Source organism: Furipterus horrens, unplaced genomic scaffold (genome assembly GCF_987537825.1).
Source record: "Furipterus horrens unplaced genomic scaffold, mFurHor1.1.pri manual_scaffold_8, whole genome shotgun sequence".
NCBI classification, from domain to species: Eukaryota; Metazoa; Chordata; class Mammalia; order Chiroptera; family Furipteridae; genus Furipterus; species Furipterus horrens.
The window spans coordinates 56182773-56199257 of record NW_028327178.1 but is presented as its reverse complement, the minus strand read 5'-3'; the positions used below and the strand labels follow the sequence as shown (position 1 = coordinate 56199257).

The window sequence follows — 16485 nt, the reverse complement described above, 5'->3', positions numbered from 1 at the left end:
TATAGGTTCTAAAAGTAATTTCAACAGAAGTGCAGGTGTTCCATATTTAACTTTCTGCTATGAATCTTAAGAAAACAACATAAAAATAATATTGAAAGAGTGAAAAAAAATTATAAAAGCTCTTTATTTCCATACAGTAAGACTAATGAGGGAAAATCATCATGAAACATTATTCAACAATATCATCACCATATTCATGAATAGTACTCAACTATTTACTAAGCTATAAGCACCAACAAGAAAGATATTGAGAGGAGTAAGAAAGAAGCCATTGGGAGCTTGGCATAGACTACAAGATTGTATTAGGATCTGAAAGACAGACACAGTTGGCAAAGCATCCATTGAGGGAGTTGCTGGAACAGCTGAAGGAAAATGCCATGAATATGCTGAGATAAATTTTTGCTAGTCTGACTTAAGTATTCTCATGAATAAATATACAAATAAATTACACATCATTAAAAAAAGCCCAATAAGAAGTTATCTGCATCATTAAATGATTTGCATAGAAAAGCAAGTAAAAGAAATTAGGACAAAGGTCCAAATATTATCTTAAAAGTATAGGCTACAAATAACATAGTATTAAACATTCACTCAATTACCCTAGCTGACAACTGGCAAAGTCAATAAGTCATATTTTTGTAATAAATCATGAATATTTTAAAAAATGATAGAAAATATTGAAATGTGTTTGAAAAATGAGCCAGTTTCCACTCTTAATACTTCTCAGAAAGTCTAATTTATCTTCAAGCTAGTAGATATAATTAAACCTAGAAGAAAGTATCTATAATTAGCACTTTCTTTCCTGTACAATCAAGGAAGCATTTTCATTTTTCCTGAGACTGGCTTTATAAAACAAAACCAAAAAAACCTTACTTAAAGAACTTCAAAATACACTGGCTTTTAAAAATTCTAAACTCATGTAATAGTTAGATGTATTAGATATACAAAGCAATAAACACATCCTGAATCATATTTCTTCCACTGACTTCCATTTTAATATCAAAGGTGAGTTTTCAGAGAAAAAATGCTGGTTCAAAAAAGTTGAATATCTTCATTAATCCTCAATGTAAACTTTATTTTCTTCTCAAACACATACAAGAAAAATAAGTTTAATGGATAATCAACAAATATATGATCTTTACCAACTCACTAAAGGCTTAAAAAAAACCAAACCATGATACTGCCAATTTCCTTGACTTAATGGAACCTTAATATTTAACCCAACAATGTTATTGCTCTAAAATTATTAGAGTAAAATAGAATAATTAATTAGTAGCATTAACTCTGTACATAAAAACACACTACCTTTAGAAAGCCTTATTAACTTTTGAACTTAATATCCTTTAAAGACTCATTAATAGCTTATCTAGTTGACCAAAAACAAATATAAAAGAATTTATTTCAAAGGCCTAGTTTTAGTTTTGACTCCCATTTTACAAAGCCAAGATTTGATAATTAAATAAACAGGAATTAAAAGATCTAGCAACTTGGTGTATAATTAACCATTCAGTGAGGAAAAATGAGACAGAAACTGACATACAATAATTCCAAAGTATAAATCAAAAACAATCATACCAATGAGGACGCTTTTCATCCAATTATTAAAGTTTCTTAGGTAAAAAATACGACTTTGGCTACGCTTCTCCAAACCAACTTCCTTAAGTTCATTGTAGTGAGCAGCCACTGTTGAGCTGTGTCCTTCTTCTAAGTTCTGAAAATAAGAGAATGAAACAAAATTAAGGATTAGAACAAGGCAAAAGTAAACCTACAAGAGAATCTGACGTATGTAAGGATAAAATACTACAAAGTTGATAAATTCCATTAAACCATAGCTTTAACCACAGAAATCCCACTAATTATAATCAGATATAAGACTTATTTCCCCCATTCCTTATTTTTAAAAATATCTCTACTTTTAAAATTTTCATCTTGATCTTTCATCTATATAATTTTTGTTAATGTGTTAATAAAACAAGTAGTCTTCCAGAGTTCTGATTTACTCAGTTCAATAAATGCCAGTCAGTGGATGAGGTTCCTACAAGAAAATAAAATAGAAATAATTTTTATTTATAAAATAGTTGTGACTGTTAAATGAGATCATACACACAAAGGGCTTAGAACTCAATAGGCTGTGTTCAGTGTCAGTGATTCCTACTATTATTTGTTATTAATCTAACTCAACATTTTCAATCTGTGCTCCCTACTTTAGGCCCTAAGCATTCTGCAAAAATCCCGTGACAGGTAAAGGGTTTCAGATCCCCATACTTTCCTATTCAATCAAAGTAGTTCATCTTTTACCTATTTTACACATCAGGTTTAAGAATTTTCACTTGAGAAAAGGGTTCTGCTGCTAGTAAAAGTTTGAAAACTATGTTTATAATACAAGCTCTTCTTTGTTACAGGTATTCATACTCCAGGGCACTAATGACAAATGCTTGGCCTGTCACTTTCCTCTTCATGGCTGATGGCAGAATTTTATTCATTTATTGAGCTCTCTTTCCCTCCAAATCCACACTCTGCCTCAGATTTCTTCATAATATGATATTCCCAGAAGAAAATGACTTGTTACTCCCTGCTCTATAGTATCCCTGCTGTTAGGCTTTTGCATCCACTTAGCTAAAATTGTTTGTAACTACCTAAATAAGAAGTTGCAACAATATAAAGGAATTACATTAGGAGAGGAATGTAAAGCTGTGTATGATTTTGAAATTTATCATTTTAAGTGATAATCTCAACTACTTCTGATACAAAAAAAAGAGATATACACCTAATAAAAAATGAAGAAAGGTAAATCATCTAGACCCCATACTCTTGGCTTTTTAATTTTTATTTATTTTTTCTAAGATTTCATTTATTTATTTTCAGAGAAAGGGGAAAGGAAGGAGAAAGAGAGGGAGAGAATCATCAATGTGTGGTTGCCTCTCCCATGCCCCCCGACTGGGGACTGGGCCCGGAACACAGACATGTATGTGCCCTCACTAGGAATCAAACCAGCGATCCTTTGGTTAACAGCATTCAATCCACTGAGACACACCACCCAGGGCTCTCTTGTCCTTTTTAAAATGCCAAGAAAAAGCAAACTATAAAAACTAACTTTCAAATTTCTAGGCAAATAATTCTGATAACATAAAAATCATCTCGTGGATTGAGCGATGGCCTGCGAGCCAAGTGTTGCTGGTTCGATTCCCAGTCAGGGCACATGACTAGGTTGCACGTCAGGTCCCCAGTTGGGGGCGCGTGAGAGGCAACCACACAGTGATGTTTCTCTCTCTCTCTTTCTCCTTTCCCCTCTCTCTAAAAATAAATAAATAAATAAATAAATTATTTTAAAAAAGTTATCTCATTAGCAGAAGCTTCAACTAAATAAAAACAAAGTACAAGAGTAAAAAGCATACTCTATCTTAACACAATAAAAGAGAACATTCTGAAATTATTAAGATTATATAAAAACCAGTCTTTCTTCACAGCTGCTACACATTTCAATTTGACACATGTTCTATTATGAATAAAAGAAAATACACTGAACATACGCTTTGTTTTTCAGGAACATCCTCAAGTTCTATTTTTCTCTTTTTCTGAGTGCTATCTCCAGGAGAAGGTTCATCTTTTGGAAAATCATCAGTTTCCAGTCTTCTTTTCCTTGAAATGCCTTCATCATCACCAGAACCTTTTTCCTCTCGGACAATTTCAGCAACAAGTTTCCTTTCCTTGGATGGAGTGTCTTCTACACAACTGGAACTCTCTTCTACAAGACCATCTGCAAACTCCATTTTTCTCTTTTTTGGTGTGTCTACTTGCACAGAGGTAGGAGGCTTCTCAAAAAGCCCAGTATCAGAAGAGGTTGTGCTTTCATTAATACTGAATGAAGACTCTGTTTCCGAGTCTATTGATACTTTTGCATCTTCAAGAAAGATCTTTCCACATTCCTTTGCTTTTGCAGATTTTTCCATTTTTGATTACTTGAACAGATGGTAAAATTTCATGAACACTGAAATGGCAGAAATCTGATATTACTTATAAATACCTTAAAACAATTTTAACCAGAAACTAACCATTTCAGTTCAGTGATAAACTAGGAGTTTTAAAATTTTTTCATAAATGTTAATATATATTAATATGACTTTGTGAATATGCTAGTGTGTGAGTACTAATTATAATCCCCAAAACTTCGATAATCTTATCCATAAAAGTCACTATTAGCATTAAAAATGACAAATGAAGTAGGGGCATACAAGTTCCTTTTCTATTCTGATCCTTAATCTATAGTTTTGGTTCCCAAATTTTGTCTTGGGCACTATAACAAACTCATAAAGGCACAGCAGGATATTCTAAATTTGAAAGGGAAGCATAGTGATATCTGATATCTGGAAGATACCCAGATACAGCTTCAAGTAGAGCACACACCTTCAGCTCAGCAGATTGCACCACATCCCTTTCAATGGCTTCATAACTTTGTGAAACTGAGATTTTTGTGACACTGATGAAAATCAGTTAAAGAGGAAATGAAATTGGTGATGTTAAATCTTATATCAAGGCTACAGAAGCTGCACAACACCCAATAGATGTACAAATTCCATTAATAAAGACTCGTGGTCAACTAAGAATTAAACACAAATTTTTTTAAGTTTGTGTATTTTTTAAATAAAGTTGTTAGAAAATAAATACTTAGGTTCTTTGGACTAAACTACTTATGAGTGGTACTGTTAGGTATTTCTTTTGGCCTAGAGACACTGAAAAACAACAACAGAGGCTCTAAGGGCATCAAGAACAAGAAAAGTGTGGGAACTTACAGCAGACTTCTGAAATCCCTATCTCATAATAGGTATTAGAATTAGGTAGAATGTAAAGAGAGTGGCTTTGAACAAGAAGTTTCAAGACCATAAAACAATCTCTTTCAAATGTTCCTAAGACTAATGGGACTGGGAGGGAAGTAAGTGAAGTACCTATTGGAAAGGAATTGTTACTATGGTCTATTTATTGTCGCTCAACGAATTTACTGAACTCTCACTACAGGGGAGCTTGATGAGACACTGTGTGAATTAATGTTCAAGAAGCTTACAGCTTTATACACCATTATTAAAATGTGAGGCTGTATTATCCAAAACAAACAGAAAAGGGAAAGAAGTCTAAAAATCAGTGACTTTCAGTAAATTCAGAATCCGAAAGTTATGAAGGGGAGGAGGTAGTCTTTTGAGTAAAAAAATTTCTGAATACACTAATGTGGGAGTACTAACAAAAAATAAAGAAGCCCTGGCTGCTGTGGCTCAGTGGATTGAGAGCCAGCCTGTGAGCTAAGTGTCCCTGGTTCAATTCCCAGTCAGGGCACATGATTCAGTTGCACGTCAGGTCCCCAGCTGGGGGTGCAGGTGAGAGGCAAACACACAGTGACGTTTCTCTCCCTTTCTCCTTTCCCCTCTCTCTAAAAATAAATAAACAAAAACAACAAATACATTATTTTTTTTAAAAAACAGCATTTAATTAAAGAAATATAACAATTATTTAGTTTAAAAAAAAATAAAAAAATTAAGAATAAGACACAGGAGACTTCCGGCCAAGATGGAGGCCTAGATTGGCACGCTCAGTCTCCCTCCACAACTAAGGAGGAATACAACTAGTACATGGAATTCAAACTAATGGTAATCAGGAAGCTCAATAAATTCAAAAAACTCAGAGAAAACTACAACAAACTCTAAGGGAACTATAAGGAACTTACTGAGAACTACACCAGCATTAAAAGGATATAGAAGGTATTAGACTTCTGGCCAAGATGGAGGCATAGACAGACATGCTGCACCTCCCACCACAACTAAGAAGGAATACAAATACCTCAAAACTAAAAACAACCAGAAGTTCCAGAAAATAAAACTGCATGGAAGTCCAACAAACAAAGACATAAAGAAGAAATATGTACCCAGACAGGTTCGAGGGGTGGAATCACACCAAGAGACATTATAATCAAAATGTCAAAAATTAAGGAAAAAGAGAGAATCTTAAAAGCAGCAAGAGAGAGGAAGAGAATTACGTACAAAAGGGTCCCAATAAGACTGTCAGCTGATTTCTCAAAAGAAACTCTGCAGGCAAGAAGAGACTGGCAAGAAATATTCAAAGTAATGAAAAGCAAAAACCTACAACCATGATTACTCTATGCAGCAAAGCTGTCATTCAGAATAGAAGGGCAAAGACAGGACAAAGTAAAACAGAAGGAGTTCGTCAGATCCAAATCACTGTTATATGAGATGTTAAAGGGACTTTAGGAGAAAGAGGATCAAAACTATGAACATTAAAATGAAAACTGTATCACAACAACCAACAACAGAAGCTAGGGAACCAAAACAAAGGCAAACGAAGTAGGCAACGAGAGTAGGAAAAGAACTATAGGTATGGGGAACATTATGGTGGGAGGTCAGCAGGGAGGGCAAAGGGAAGAAAGGGAGGGAGATGGTACAGGAATTAAGAAGCATAGTAGGAGGGAGTGGAGTAGACAGGGAGAACTATATGCATAACCAATGGGCATGGACTAAGGGGGGGGTGACAACTGGAGGGAGGGGGGTCACTAGGTGGAGGGGAACAAAGGGAAAAGAAATTGGGACAACTGTAACAGCATAATCAATAAAGCATATCAAAATAAAAAACTTTTTTAAAAGAATAAGAAATTAAGTTGCTTGAGGGAATGGGTAAAAACAAGTCATTATAAACTGGGGAAAGTTTCAAGGGATATGAACTTCAATACCCAAGGTCTGCAGTAACAAAATAGTAAAACATTCAAAAATATGAGGAGCTGACACAGAGGGGGAAAAAAATCACCCAAAAAAGAAATTTGCAGAATGACCACTTAAAATGATTACCTAGTAAAACTGGCCTCCAAATTGTCAAATCCTTATCTTCTTCTCTGCCATTTATTTCCTAACAAGGAGCAGAAATGGGTTTAAAATAGAAATAAAACAATGTGACTTATCGTTAGCTGTAATTAACGCCTGAAATTAGCAGTGGTAATAGATGTGAATTTTGCGTATGTAGGCAACTCTACTTCCACAGACGAAGTGTCATAAAAAAAAAAAAAAATCAATTCCGTCAGAATAAATGACAAAGAATTCCAAAAGACAACAGAAGTGGTAAAGAATGTTTGAAACTCAAAGTGGAATAATGAATAAATTCCAAACTCAGGAGAACTGCCCTTCAGAATCCTGGAAGAAGGAGCTTCCGGAAGAGTGAACTGACATCTAGTTGGATATGCAATAAATAACCAAATAGGCATTTCCACCTGGCTTTCCAGTAACCTCTGCGGCAAGCCGCCTCATTCATCTCAGTTTCTCAGAGAACAACCGAGCAGAGCGCCAGGACCGCTGGGCTTAAGCTCAATTGATAAGGTCTCCGTTACGGGTTAGAGCGGGTCAACTCCAGGGCCCAAGAAGACGCGACAAGACGAGAGAGAGTTTTGCAGCCAAGTTTACCCTTTTCAGTCGTTGACGCCGCCTAGCTCTTAACTACACCTCCGGCTCAGGTTTCTGATACGCCGCTCAAGACACACAGCCGCTTCTTCACGTCTAACACACTCTCCCTAAGCTGCCTTCTAACAGCGGGCCCGATGTGCGGCCTAATAAGCGCTTCGAGCTTTTCCGGACCCGGACTCACTGCGTCTGGAGGAGCAATAGCATACGCTGACTCCCACCCGTACTGGTCATTTCGTTCCGCCCTGAGGGCACCATAAACCCCTCGCGAAGGATACTGAAGGCACAAGGCTGACACAAAGCGAGCTCGTGTTAGGAGCAGGAGTGCCCCTTCCGCCTGGATGGCGGCGGAGAACCCGAACACAAAGAAAGGAAAGGCCGGCGTTCCAGCCAATACTCACCAATACAGCCACCCTCGGTTCTGTTTGCGGAAGCAGCGGACGGCGCCACGCGTGTGTTGTTACGCCGTTTCCGGGGAGCGCGCGGGTCAGGTGACAGCGCTCCCGGATGAGAGTGGAGCGTCGCGCGACCTTCGCGCCGAAACTACGAGTCCCGTGGTGCTGCGCGCAGCGGCGAGCTGCTGAGAGACCCGCCCGGCGGCACGGGCAGTCGGGAGCACGTTGCCAGTGGGCGCGGCTGGCAGAGCTGGGGTATTGGGCTGCTAGCGTCCACTTGAGCCGCGTGGGTTCCAGGACCCTGACCCGCGTTCGGGCAGATCACTCTGTTGAGTGACACTGCCGTGGCATCTGAGGAGTTGACGTCCGGTCTCTGCGGCGGGGCGCGGCGGCGGCGGCCTCACCGTCCTAAGAGGTAGCCTGGGCCCGAGACCTTTAAGGGCAGCGGGAGGGGTAGAGAGGGCACCTTCAGCCTTGTGCGCGTTGGGGGCCAGACCCGGGGCGCGAACCCGGCGCGCACGGCTCCTCGGCTGTAGTAGAGATCCGCCTCAAGGGCAGGGGTCATCCGCACTTTCCTGGCCCAGCACCGCCGGCGGCCGAAAGAGGCCATCCCCTCTCGTTTCTCGGGCCAGTGCCCGCACTAATCCTGACTTTGGAACTTCCCCTCCCCACCCCCAGCTTTCTGATCTGTAACCCTTAACGCCCTGCTCTTCCCTTCCTCGGAAGCCTGCTGAGGAGGGACGTGGGTGCCCCCGTTTTCGAAATTGTTTTAAGAACGAGCAAAGTCTTACTTCTCCTTAGGGACTGGCAGATGATACCCCATGGCGGTATTTGGGAGGCCGTGCCACGCCTCCCTCCCGTGCGGCCTTCCTAGGCTGTCAAATTCTGTAGAAAAGGACAGCCCAAACCTATCCTTGAGAAAAGCCTCAGTGTAGTATTCTTTGTTGTCTGGATTTTGATATGGGATGGCTGGGGAGATAACACTTTCTTTGTCCATCTCTCCAGATTTCCACTGGAGAGCCAAAGGCACCTCCTGTACTGAAACTGGAAAGCTCCATAGGTGAGGGCTTTGAACTGAGATTGGGATCAAAATCGTACCTGTGGACTAGGATAATTGATGTGTGTACTTATTAAATTTGTTGTGCCTCAGCACCTCCCCACCTCAAGGGTGTAAAAATGTGATATGATTTACAGTTCATCTTGAGTTACTCTTTTCCAAAATTGGTCCTATTAAAAGCAGCTGTGAAAATGTGTTTTATTAGTAGGGGCAGTTATATTATGAGTAGACTTCGCTTTGAGGAAGGCAGCGTTTGCAGCATGTACTTTCTTTACAGTGCAGTCACTTCTAAATTGTGGACATTAATCTTCTGAGGCTGTTAACCCCTTATAAACTTTGAACCAAGAATGAATGAGGCCTATTTTAACAAATGAGAATGAGCCATCAATTTTAGATAACTGCGCTTATTTATTTTTTTAAATATTCAATGCGCTAGGTTGAGAATTAACTTCAGTTCGTATGTATTGTCTGCAAATATATGGGTCACAGAGGCTGAACTTACAATTTACACATCCAGGCATTAGAAATAGGCAATTAATAGTCCTATTTGCTGATTCTGATGCTAAAGTTTCTTAAGATAATTGCAGTTGTAACTTTAGGAAAAATGAGTCTAATTTTGATTTTTTAAAGAAATTTTCTATTAGTTTAAAAGCCTCTTACTATGTGTTTACACAAATTCCATCATGAATTGATGTATGTGAGATAGAGTTCGCATTTTGTAGTTTTTTATAAAACTTAACTGGAAATCATGTCTATTTAGTTGAGAATAGAACTCTTGAAAGTAGTAATAATGGAGGGAGAAAATAGACCAGATAAAAATGGTTTAAAAATTGCCGTTGGTGCTATTTTTTCCCATTATTACATGTGTAATATCTGGTTTTCTGGAAATTGAATTAAAATAATATTTTAGTACCTTCTGTGTGCCAGATTAAGTGCTCTGCACATTTGAACTCATTTAATTCTTACATAATCCAGTGGGATAGTTGTTACGATTATTTTTGCATTGGCATTACAGATGAAGGTTAAAGAACTTGGCCAAGATCGTACATCTGGGAATTAGTGTAACTAGGATTTGGACCCAGGTGGTCTAGCTCCATAATAAAATAGTGCCTGCTAGAAGGCCAAACTTGGGACTAGAAGTTGGCTGACACATAGTAGATTTTCAGAAAATGTTTTGATACTTCTTAATGCTTGGGTTATTATGTTCAGAGAAAAATAGTTGGATAAGGATATCTTGCTAGAATATGAGATCCACCAAGACAGGATCATCATTTTGTTGTTCAGGGATTTAACCCAGGTGCCTTAAACAGTGCCTGGGACATAGCAGTGCTTATTGAATAAATGAATTGCCAATAAAGGTTTTTAAAAATCAATTTTTTTAAAAAAGGACAGATGAATTATTTCAACCCATTTATAAGTTTTTTTATGTGCTATTTTGATTATTTGGACCATATGCATCCAGTCACAGCACCTGGTTTGGATTTCTCCTGGATTATGCTTTGTCAGTAAAAGAAAATGAAGTAGCAATTTATAGTTTCTGGTCAGGTTAAAGGCAAGCAACAGATTCAATAGATACCATCCCTCTTTTAAGTCTTTAGTTCTATAAATGACTTGCTATTTTAAAGTGTGATTTCTGGTGTAGAGTTGAAGATCCTATTTTTGAAACATAAACACTTTTTAAAATGTAGATACAATGGTATAGCTTCCTACAAATGATGTTTTGGAGGTAGAAAAGAGAGGTGGTTTGTGGAAGGAATCTTTCTCCAAAAAGTCTTGGAGGAAGGACTACCCCTTCAGTCCACTCACAAAGTGCCCTTACTAAAATGCTATTTTTTTTTTTTTGAAGCACATAGGATATTCTTGTTTAAAAGGTTTTTTCTATAGTTAAAAGTAAGATTTGGTTGAGAAATCTCTAAGGTACCAATGGCTATTTTTAGTGGTAAAGAGGGCACTCATATTCTAGGATGTGAAGTGCCAATGGAGACCCACAAAATATTACCTTTGGATACTCCTGATTAAATACTTACAAAAGACAGGGTTCTGGATGATCAGGTAATTTGATGACTTAAAACTTTTTTTTTTTTTTTTTTTTTTTTTGGTGTGTCAAATTAACAAGTCTATTGAGACTGGCTGCTCCTAACTGTGCCAGAAAAAGTGGGAAAAGAAAAGGATGAGCTTGTCTTCAAATTCCCAGCTTAAGCTGTGCATAATTGACCTGAAAGTTTCTGTGCCTTAAAGAGACTCTTCTCTCCTGTAGCTGCAGCTGAGCTTGCTGAAAATCAAACCCAGTCTCATCCTACAGAGTGGCTGAATTACAGTGCAAAATGAATTCCCAATCTAACAGGGTGTCTGCTGTTAAAATGAGGGCATTAATCAGGAAGGAATGAGGTCCTCAAATTTGGAATGGGGTAATGAGCCCCTAAATTTTGATCAGTCTTTTTTGCCACCTGTTTGAAGAAGTTAACCCTGCTTTGCCTGAAGAACCTGTAATGGCCTTTCCTGAGGTAATTGTTTTGAAAGATATTGCTAATTCTCAAGAACTATTCCTACTACTCTTCCTTGCTTCTAGATCTATAACTAGACTCAAATCCCAGTAGGTCCCCAAGGGTCAACTACAAAGTGTTACCCATGAAGGTGTGCTTCAGTCTTAATAAACAGATTTAAAGAAAAATTACACTGAAATCTGAGGAATATGTATGGGAATGGATATTAAAAGTGTGAAATAATTGTGGGAAGAACATAAAGTTGGATCAGGCCAAATTTATTGATATAGGACCGCTAAACAGAGATGCTTGATTCACTGTTACAGCTTGAGGGGTTAGAAAGGGCTCTTGACAATTGGGTTGAAACATGGACCAAAAGGTGCCCCATGCTAAAAGAAGTTAAAATACCTGACCTTCCTTGGTGTACTGTAGAGGAAAGGATCCAAAAGCTTAGGGAGAGTGGAGTGGTAGAGTGGATTTATCTTGTAATACCTGTGCACCCACCTTGGGAGGGTCCAGAGAACATCCCTTTCATCATGATTTTGAGAAGTAAATTTGTGAGGGGAGCTCCAGCATCTATGTGAAGGGCTTTAATATTGCTCTTCTCCATCAGAAATTACAGTGGGAGCTGCTGCCACTGAACTGAGGATCCTAGAATACAGTGAGGATAATAGGAAATTGGGCAAATATTACAGAGGGACCTAATTTCTTTTTGGCATATCAATATGCTGAATCCAGAGGAGAGGGCAGCTGAAGTACAAGGAAGGGAATAGCAGTAAAGAAATAGAAGGAAAATGCGGTTGAGCAGAGTCTTACAAAAGACAGGAAGAAGTTAGCTTAAAATATAAGTGGAATACTGGCTTTTGAATGTGGGGACAGTTTATTTTCTGAAGAAGGAGTTAATGGATTCTTGCCTGGGTGTGGATGCAGGTAACTCTGGAAGGGAGAAGGTTAAAGTTGAGAAAACTCACCTCTCATAACTTCGGTTCATTTTTAAAGGGAAGAGGAAGTTAGCTTTATTAATTATTTATTTATTAAATAAATATTGAATGTCTCCTATGTGCCAGCCAGCCAGCCTTTGTTTTAGGCACCGGGGATGCAGCAATGAACAAAACAGGAAAATAAAACAAAACAAAAAATCAACTCTCTTTATGGGACCATAACTAGTAAATACAATAAATAAGTAAATTATAAAGGTTGTTAGGAGATAAGTGCTTTGAAAAGAAACAAATAGATCAAGATAAGAAAGGGTTGTCACGACTGGAAAGGTGGGGAGGATTGGGAGCAGTGTTCCAATTTTAAATACAGTGATCAAAGTAGGCTTCACAGAACTGGTGCCACTTGTATGAAGCAGGTGGGTTAGCCATGCAAACTTGGAAGGACTTCCAAGCAGAGGAAACAGCTAGTACATAATTCTTAAAGCAGGAAACTTGAGCATGATGGAAGAGCTGCAAGAGGGCTTATGTGGCTAGAGCAGAGTGAGCAAGAAGACTGTAGAGGATACATTCAGAAGGGGAAAGGGAGGAGATCATGAAAGGCATTGGGGGCAATTCTAAGGACTTATGCTCTTACTCTTAAGAGAAATCGGAGAGTTTAAACAGAAGAGAGACATGATCTGATCTATATTTTCTATTTTATTGTCAGCTAAAAGTATAATATAAGTGACTTTGGGAGATCGGGAAAGGTATGGAATGGCCATTCTGAGGAATGGGAGTGGAGGGGAGCTGATCAGGGGCCATTGTGGGTTGTCATGCAGCATTCAGAGCCTTTGTAAGATAAAGGCGATACACTTGTGTGGTTTTTGTTAGCTATGGAGATGTGAACAAATGGTTGAAGTGGCTCAGGATTAGATTTTATGGGCTGGTATTACAGAATAAGTAGTTAATTCAAGTTATGCACTGTAGAATCTAGGCTGGATAAAGACTTCAGAGTAAAAGTAGGAGGGGCTGTTAAATTTGAAGGAAAAAAGGGGGGAGGTGTATAGAGAAGGCGGCCCCTGGAACTAGAAAAAGGAAGCGGAGGCTGGAAGTAGAAAAGGATACAGAATGAGATAAGTGTAGTTTCAGGATTTGAGTTGTGGAATGATTTCAAGGTCAAAGACATGACCAGTGCAGTGAATTGCTAAAGAAGCTGGGATTCTGTATGGGTCATCCAAATGGAAAGATGGCAAATGTTTAGATGAAACAAGAATATGAGCTTGGTTTGACCAGGTCAATAAGAGAGAAGATGAAGAAGGGAAATTAGAACTAACTATTGATATAGCATACTATGTGCTAGATACTTAACATACTTTATCTCATTTACTCATCATAAATACCATATTATAAAAATATAATTAATTAACCCCACTTTGAGGATGAGGAAAAAAGCTAAGTAAAGTAATGCCTGAGGGATTAGAACTCATATCTTTCTGAGAGGCGACTGTAATTCTTCCCATTGCAACAGAATAATACCTGCCATAGCTGAAAAGGTGGAAGTGGAACCATGTGGATTCCGTGTCAGTGTTACTGTTATGGATCACCATGGCTTACTTAGATAACTTAGAATCTCTGAAAGGAGGTAAAGATATAAACATTTTGTGTAAGTTGATATATTTATGTAGTAATTTTGGAAAAACTGATTTTCTTTACAAGTGATACATTTTACATTTAAGGCTGCTCTGGAAATTAATGAAAAATCAATGAATGAATTAAATTCCTTGGGGATGCACTAGAGGGCATAACTTAACCTTTTATATAGATTAAGAATTTAACCGTGGCTCCATCATTACCATAGCTTATTTATATGCCTCAATTCTATAATGAGAAAGCTCAAAAGCAGAGTAGTTTGAAGGAGATGGCTTAGATAACAGAGATTTGATGGAATCCATCTACTGCATAACACCCAGGAAGTACTGCAAATAACCTTACATGCTTTTTCTAAACAGCAAACTAAATTTGATTTGAAGTATCAGTCAAGGTATGATTGAAGTGATTGAGATGAATAAATTAGAATATTAATCTGTTAAAAGAAGAAAATCTTTCTTCTGTTTATGATAATTGAGAGAGTTTGTATAATTAGAGGCAATTCTTTTCTTCGGTTATCCCTTCTATTATGTTCGAATTCTACATTCATCCCTTGCTCATACTAAGTATCAGTTGTATTTGGCAAGGCCCCAATGTACCTTTTAAACAATTAAAGAAAAAGTACATAGAATCACCATATTATTCCTCCCCTTCTAGTTTCCTCTATTATTAACATCTTGCATTCGTGTGGTACATTTGTTAAAATTGATCAGCCAATGTTGATACATTAGAATTCACTCTTTGTATTGTATAGTTCTATGGGTTTTGACAAATGTATGACATATGATCTTTATCCACCATTACAGTATCATACAGAATAGTTTCACTACCCTAAAAGTGCCCTTTGCTCCACCTGTTTATCTCCTCCCTTCCCCATTTTGGAGTCCCTGGAAGCCAGTGATCTTTTTACTGTGTCTATAGTTTTGTCTTTTCCAACATGTCATATAGTTGGAATCATACAGCCTTTTCGGACTGATTTTTTTCACTTAGCACCATGCATTTAAGATCCCTTCATATCTTTTCATAGCTTGATAGCTCATTTCTTTTTAGTACTAAATAATTTTCTGTTCTATGGAGGTACTTAAGTTTATCTGTTCACATAGTCGCTGGAACTTCTTGGTTGCTTCCAGTTTTTGGTAATTATGAATAAAGCTGTGATAAACATTTGCGTGCATGTTTTTCTGTGGACATACTTTTCAACTTATTTGGGTAAGTACTTAGGAGTGGTACTGAATGATAGCATGGTAAGCCCATGTTTAGCTTCCTAAGAAACTGCTTAACTGTCTTCCAAAGTCACTATCTATTTTGCATTTCCACTAGCAGTGAATGAGAGTTCCTGTTGCTCCATATCCTCCCCAGCATTTGGTGTTGCCAGTGTTTGGATATTAGTTATTTTAAAAGGTGTGTAATGGTATCTCCTTGTTTTTATTTGTAGCTCCCTAGTGACATAAGATGTTTGAGCATCTTTTTTAAAAATTGAGATATAATTAACATATAACATTAAATAAGTTTCAGTTATACAACATAACAATTTGATATTTGTATACATTGTGAAATGTTTGGCCCAAGTCTCGTTAGCATCCATTACCACATATAGTTGCATTTTTCATATCATGATGAGAACTTTTAAGATTTGATCTCTTAGCAACTTTCAAATACACAATACTTTATAACTGGAAGTTTGTACCTTTCATACCATTTTACCCCCTACCCCACCTCTGGTAACCACCACTCTGTTCTCTAAGAGTCTGGGTGTTGTAGTGTGTGTTTTTATTTTAAGATCCCACATATAAGTGAGATCATACAGTATTTGTCTTTTTCTGTCTGACTTATTTTACTTAACATAATGCCATCCAGGTCGATCCATGTTGTTGCAAGTGGCAGGATTTTCTTATTTTTATGGCTGAATAATATTCCATTGTGTGTATGTATATACACACAATGGAATACGTACACACAAACACCATATATAGTTAATATTTTGAGGAACCTGTATACTATTTTCCATATTGGCTGCACCAGTTTACATTTCCACCAACAGTGCACAAGGGTGTCATTTTTTCCGTGTCCTCACCAATACTTGTTATGTCGTCTTTTTCTTAAAAATTATTTATTTATTTGTTTGTTTGTTTATTTTTAGAGAGAGGGGAAAGGAGAAAGAGAGTGAGAGAAACATCACTGTGCTGGTTGCCTCTCACTTGCACCCCCGACTGGGGACCTGACGTGCAACCTAGTCATGTGCCCTGACTGGGAATTGAACCAGTGACACCTGGCTCACAGGCCAACGCTCAGGCCACTGAGCCACAGCAGCCAGGGCTCTTTTTTGATAATAGCCATTCTAACAGATGTGGGATGATTTGAGCATTTTTTCCAAATGATATTTGCCACCTGTAAAAGATGTGCCGTCTTCATTTGTGAGGTATCTCTTCAGATCTTTAGCCCATTTTGTAATTGGGTTGTTTTCTTATTTAGTTTAAGGAGTTCTCTGTATATTTTAGATATAAATGTCTTAACTAATGTAATTAGTTAATTTGTAAT

General features: G+C 37.8%; 2 protein-coding genes across 5 annotated transcripts in view; one reads left to right on the top strand and one right to left on the bottom strand.

Annotated features, from left to right (window-relative positions):
• The window catches only part of RNMT (RNA guanine-7 methyltransferase), a 28716-nt gene extending 20802 nt beyond the window's left edge, over positions 1 to 7914 (bottom strand). Inside the window, exons 1-3 of the mRNA XM_090285008.1 lie at positions 7850 to 7914; positions 3531 to 3988; positions 1576 to 1711 (exon numbers count right to left, since the gene is read on the bottom strand). Coding sequence (XP_090141134.1) covers positions 1576 to 1711; positions 3531 to 3950 — 556 coding nt within the window. The 5' untranslated portion in view covers positions 3951 to 3988; positions 7850 to 7914. The remainder of the gene's footprint in view (positions 1 to 1575; positions 1712 to 3530; positions 3989 to 7849) is intronic.
• Positions 7915 to 8007: 93 nt separating this feature from the next.
• Positions 8008 to 16485, top strand: part of MIMS1 (mitochondrial inner membrane structural 1) — a 58453-nt gene continuing 49975 nt past the window's right edge. The window contains exons 1-3 of one of the 4 annotated variants that reach the window (XM_090285869.1): positions 8008 to 8258; positions 8849 to 8903; positions 11158 to 11404. The gene's annotated coding sequence lies outside the window, so the exon portion shown is untranslated. The remainder of the gene's footprint in view (positions 8259 to 8848; positions 8904 to 11157; positions 11405 to 16485) is intronic. The other 3 variants (XM_090285870.1, XM_090285868.1, XM_090285867.1) reach the window with 3 other exon arrangements.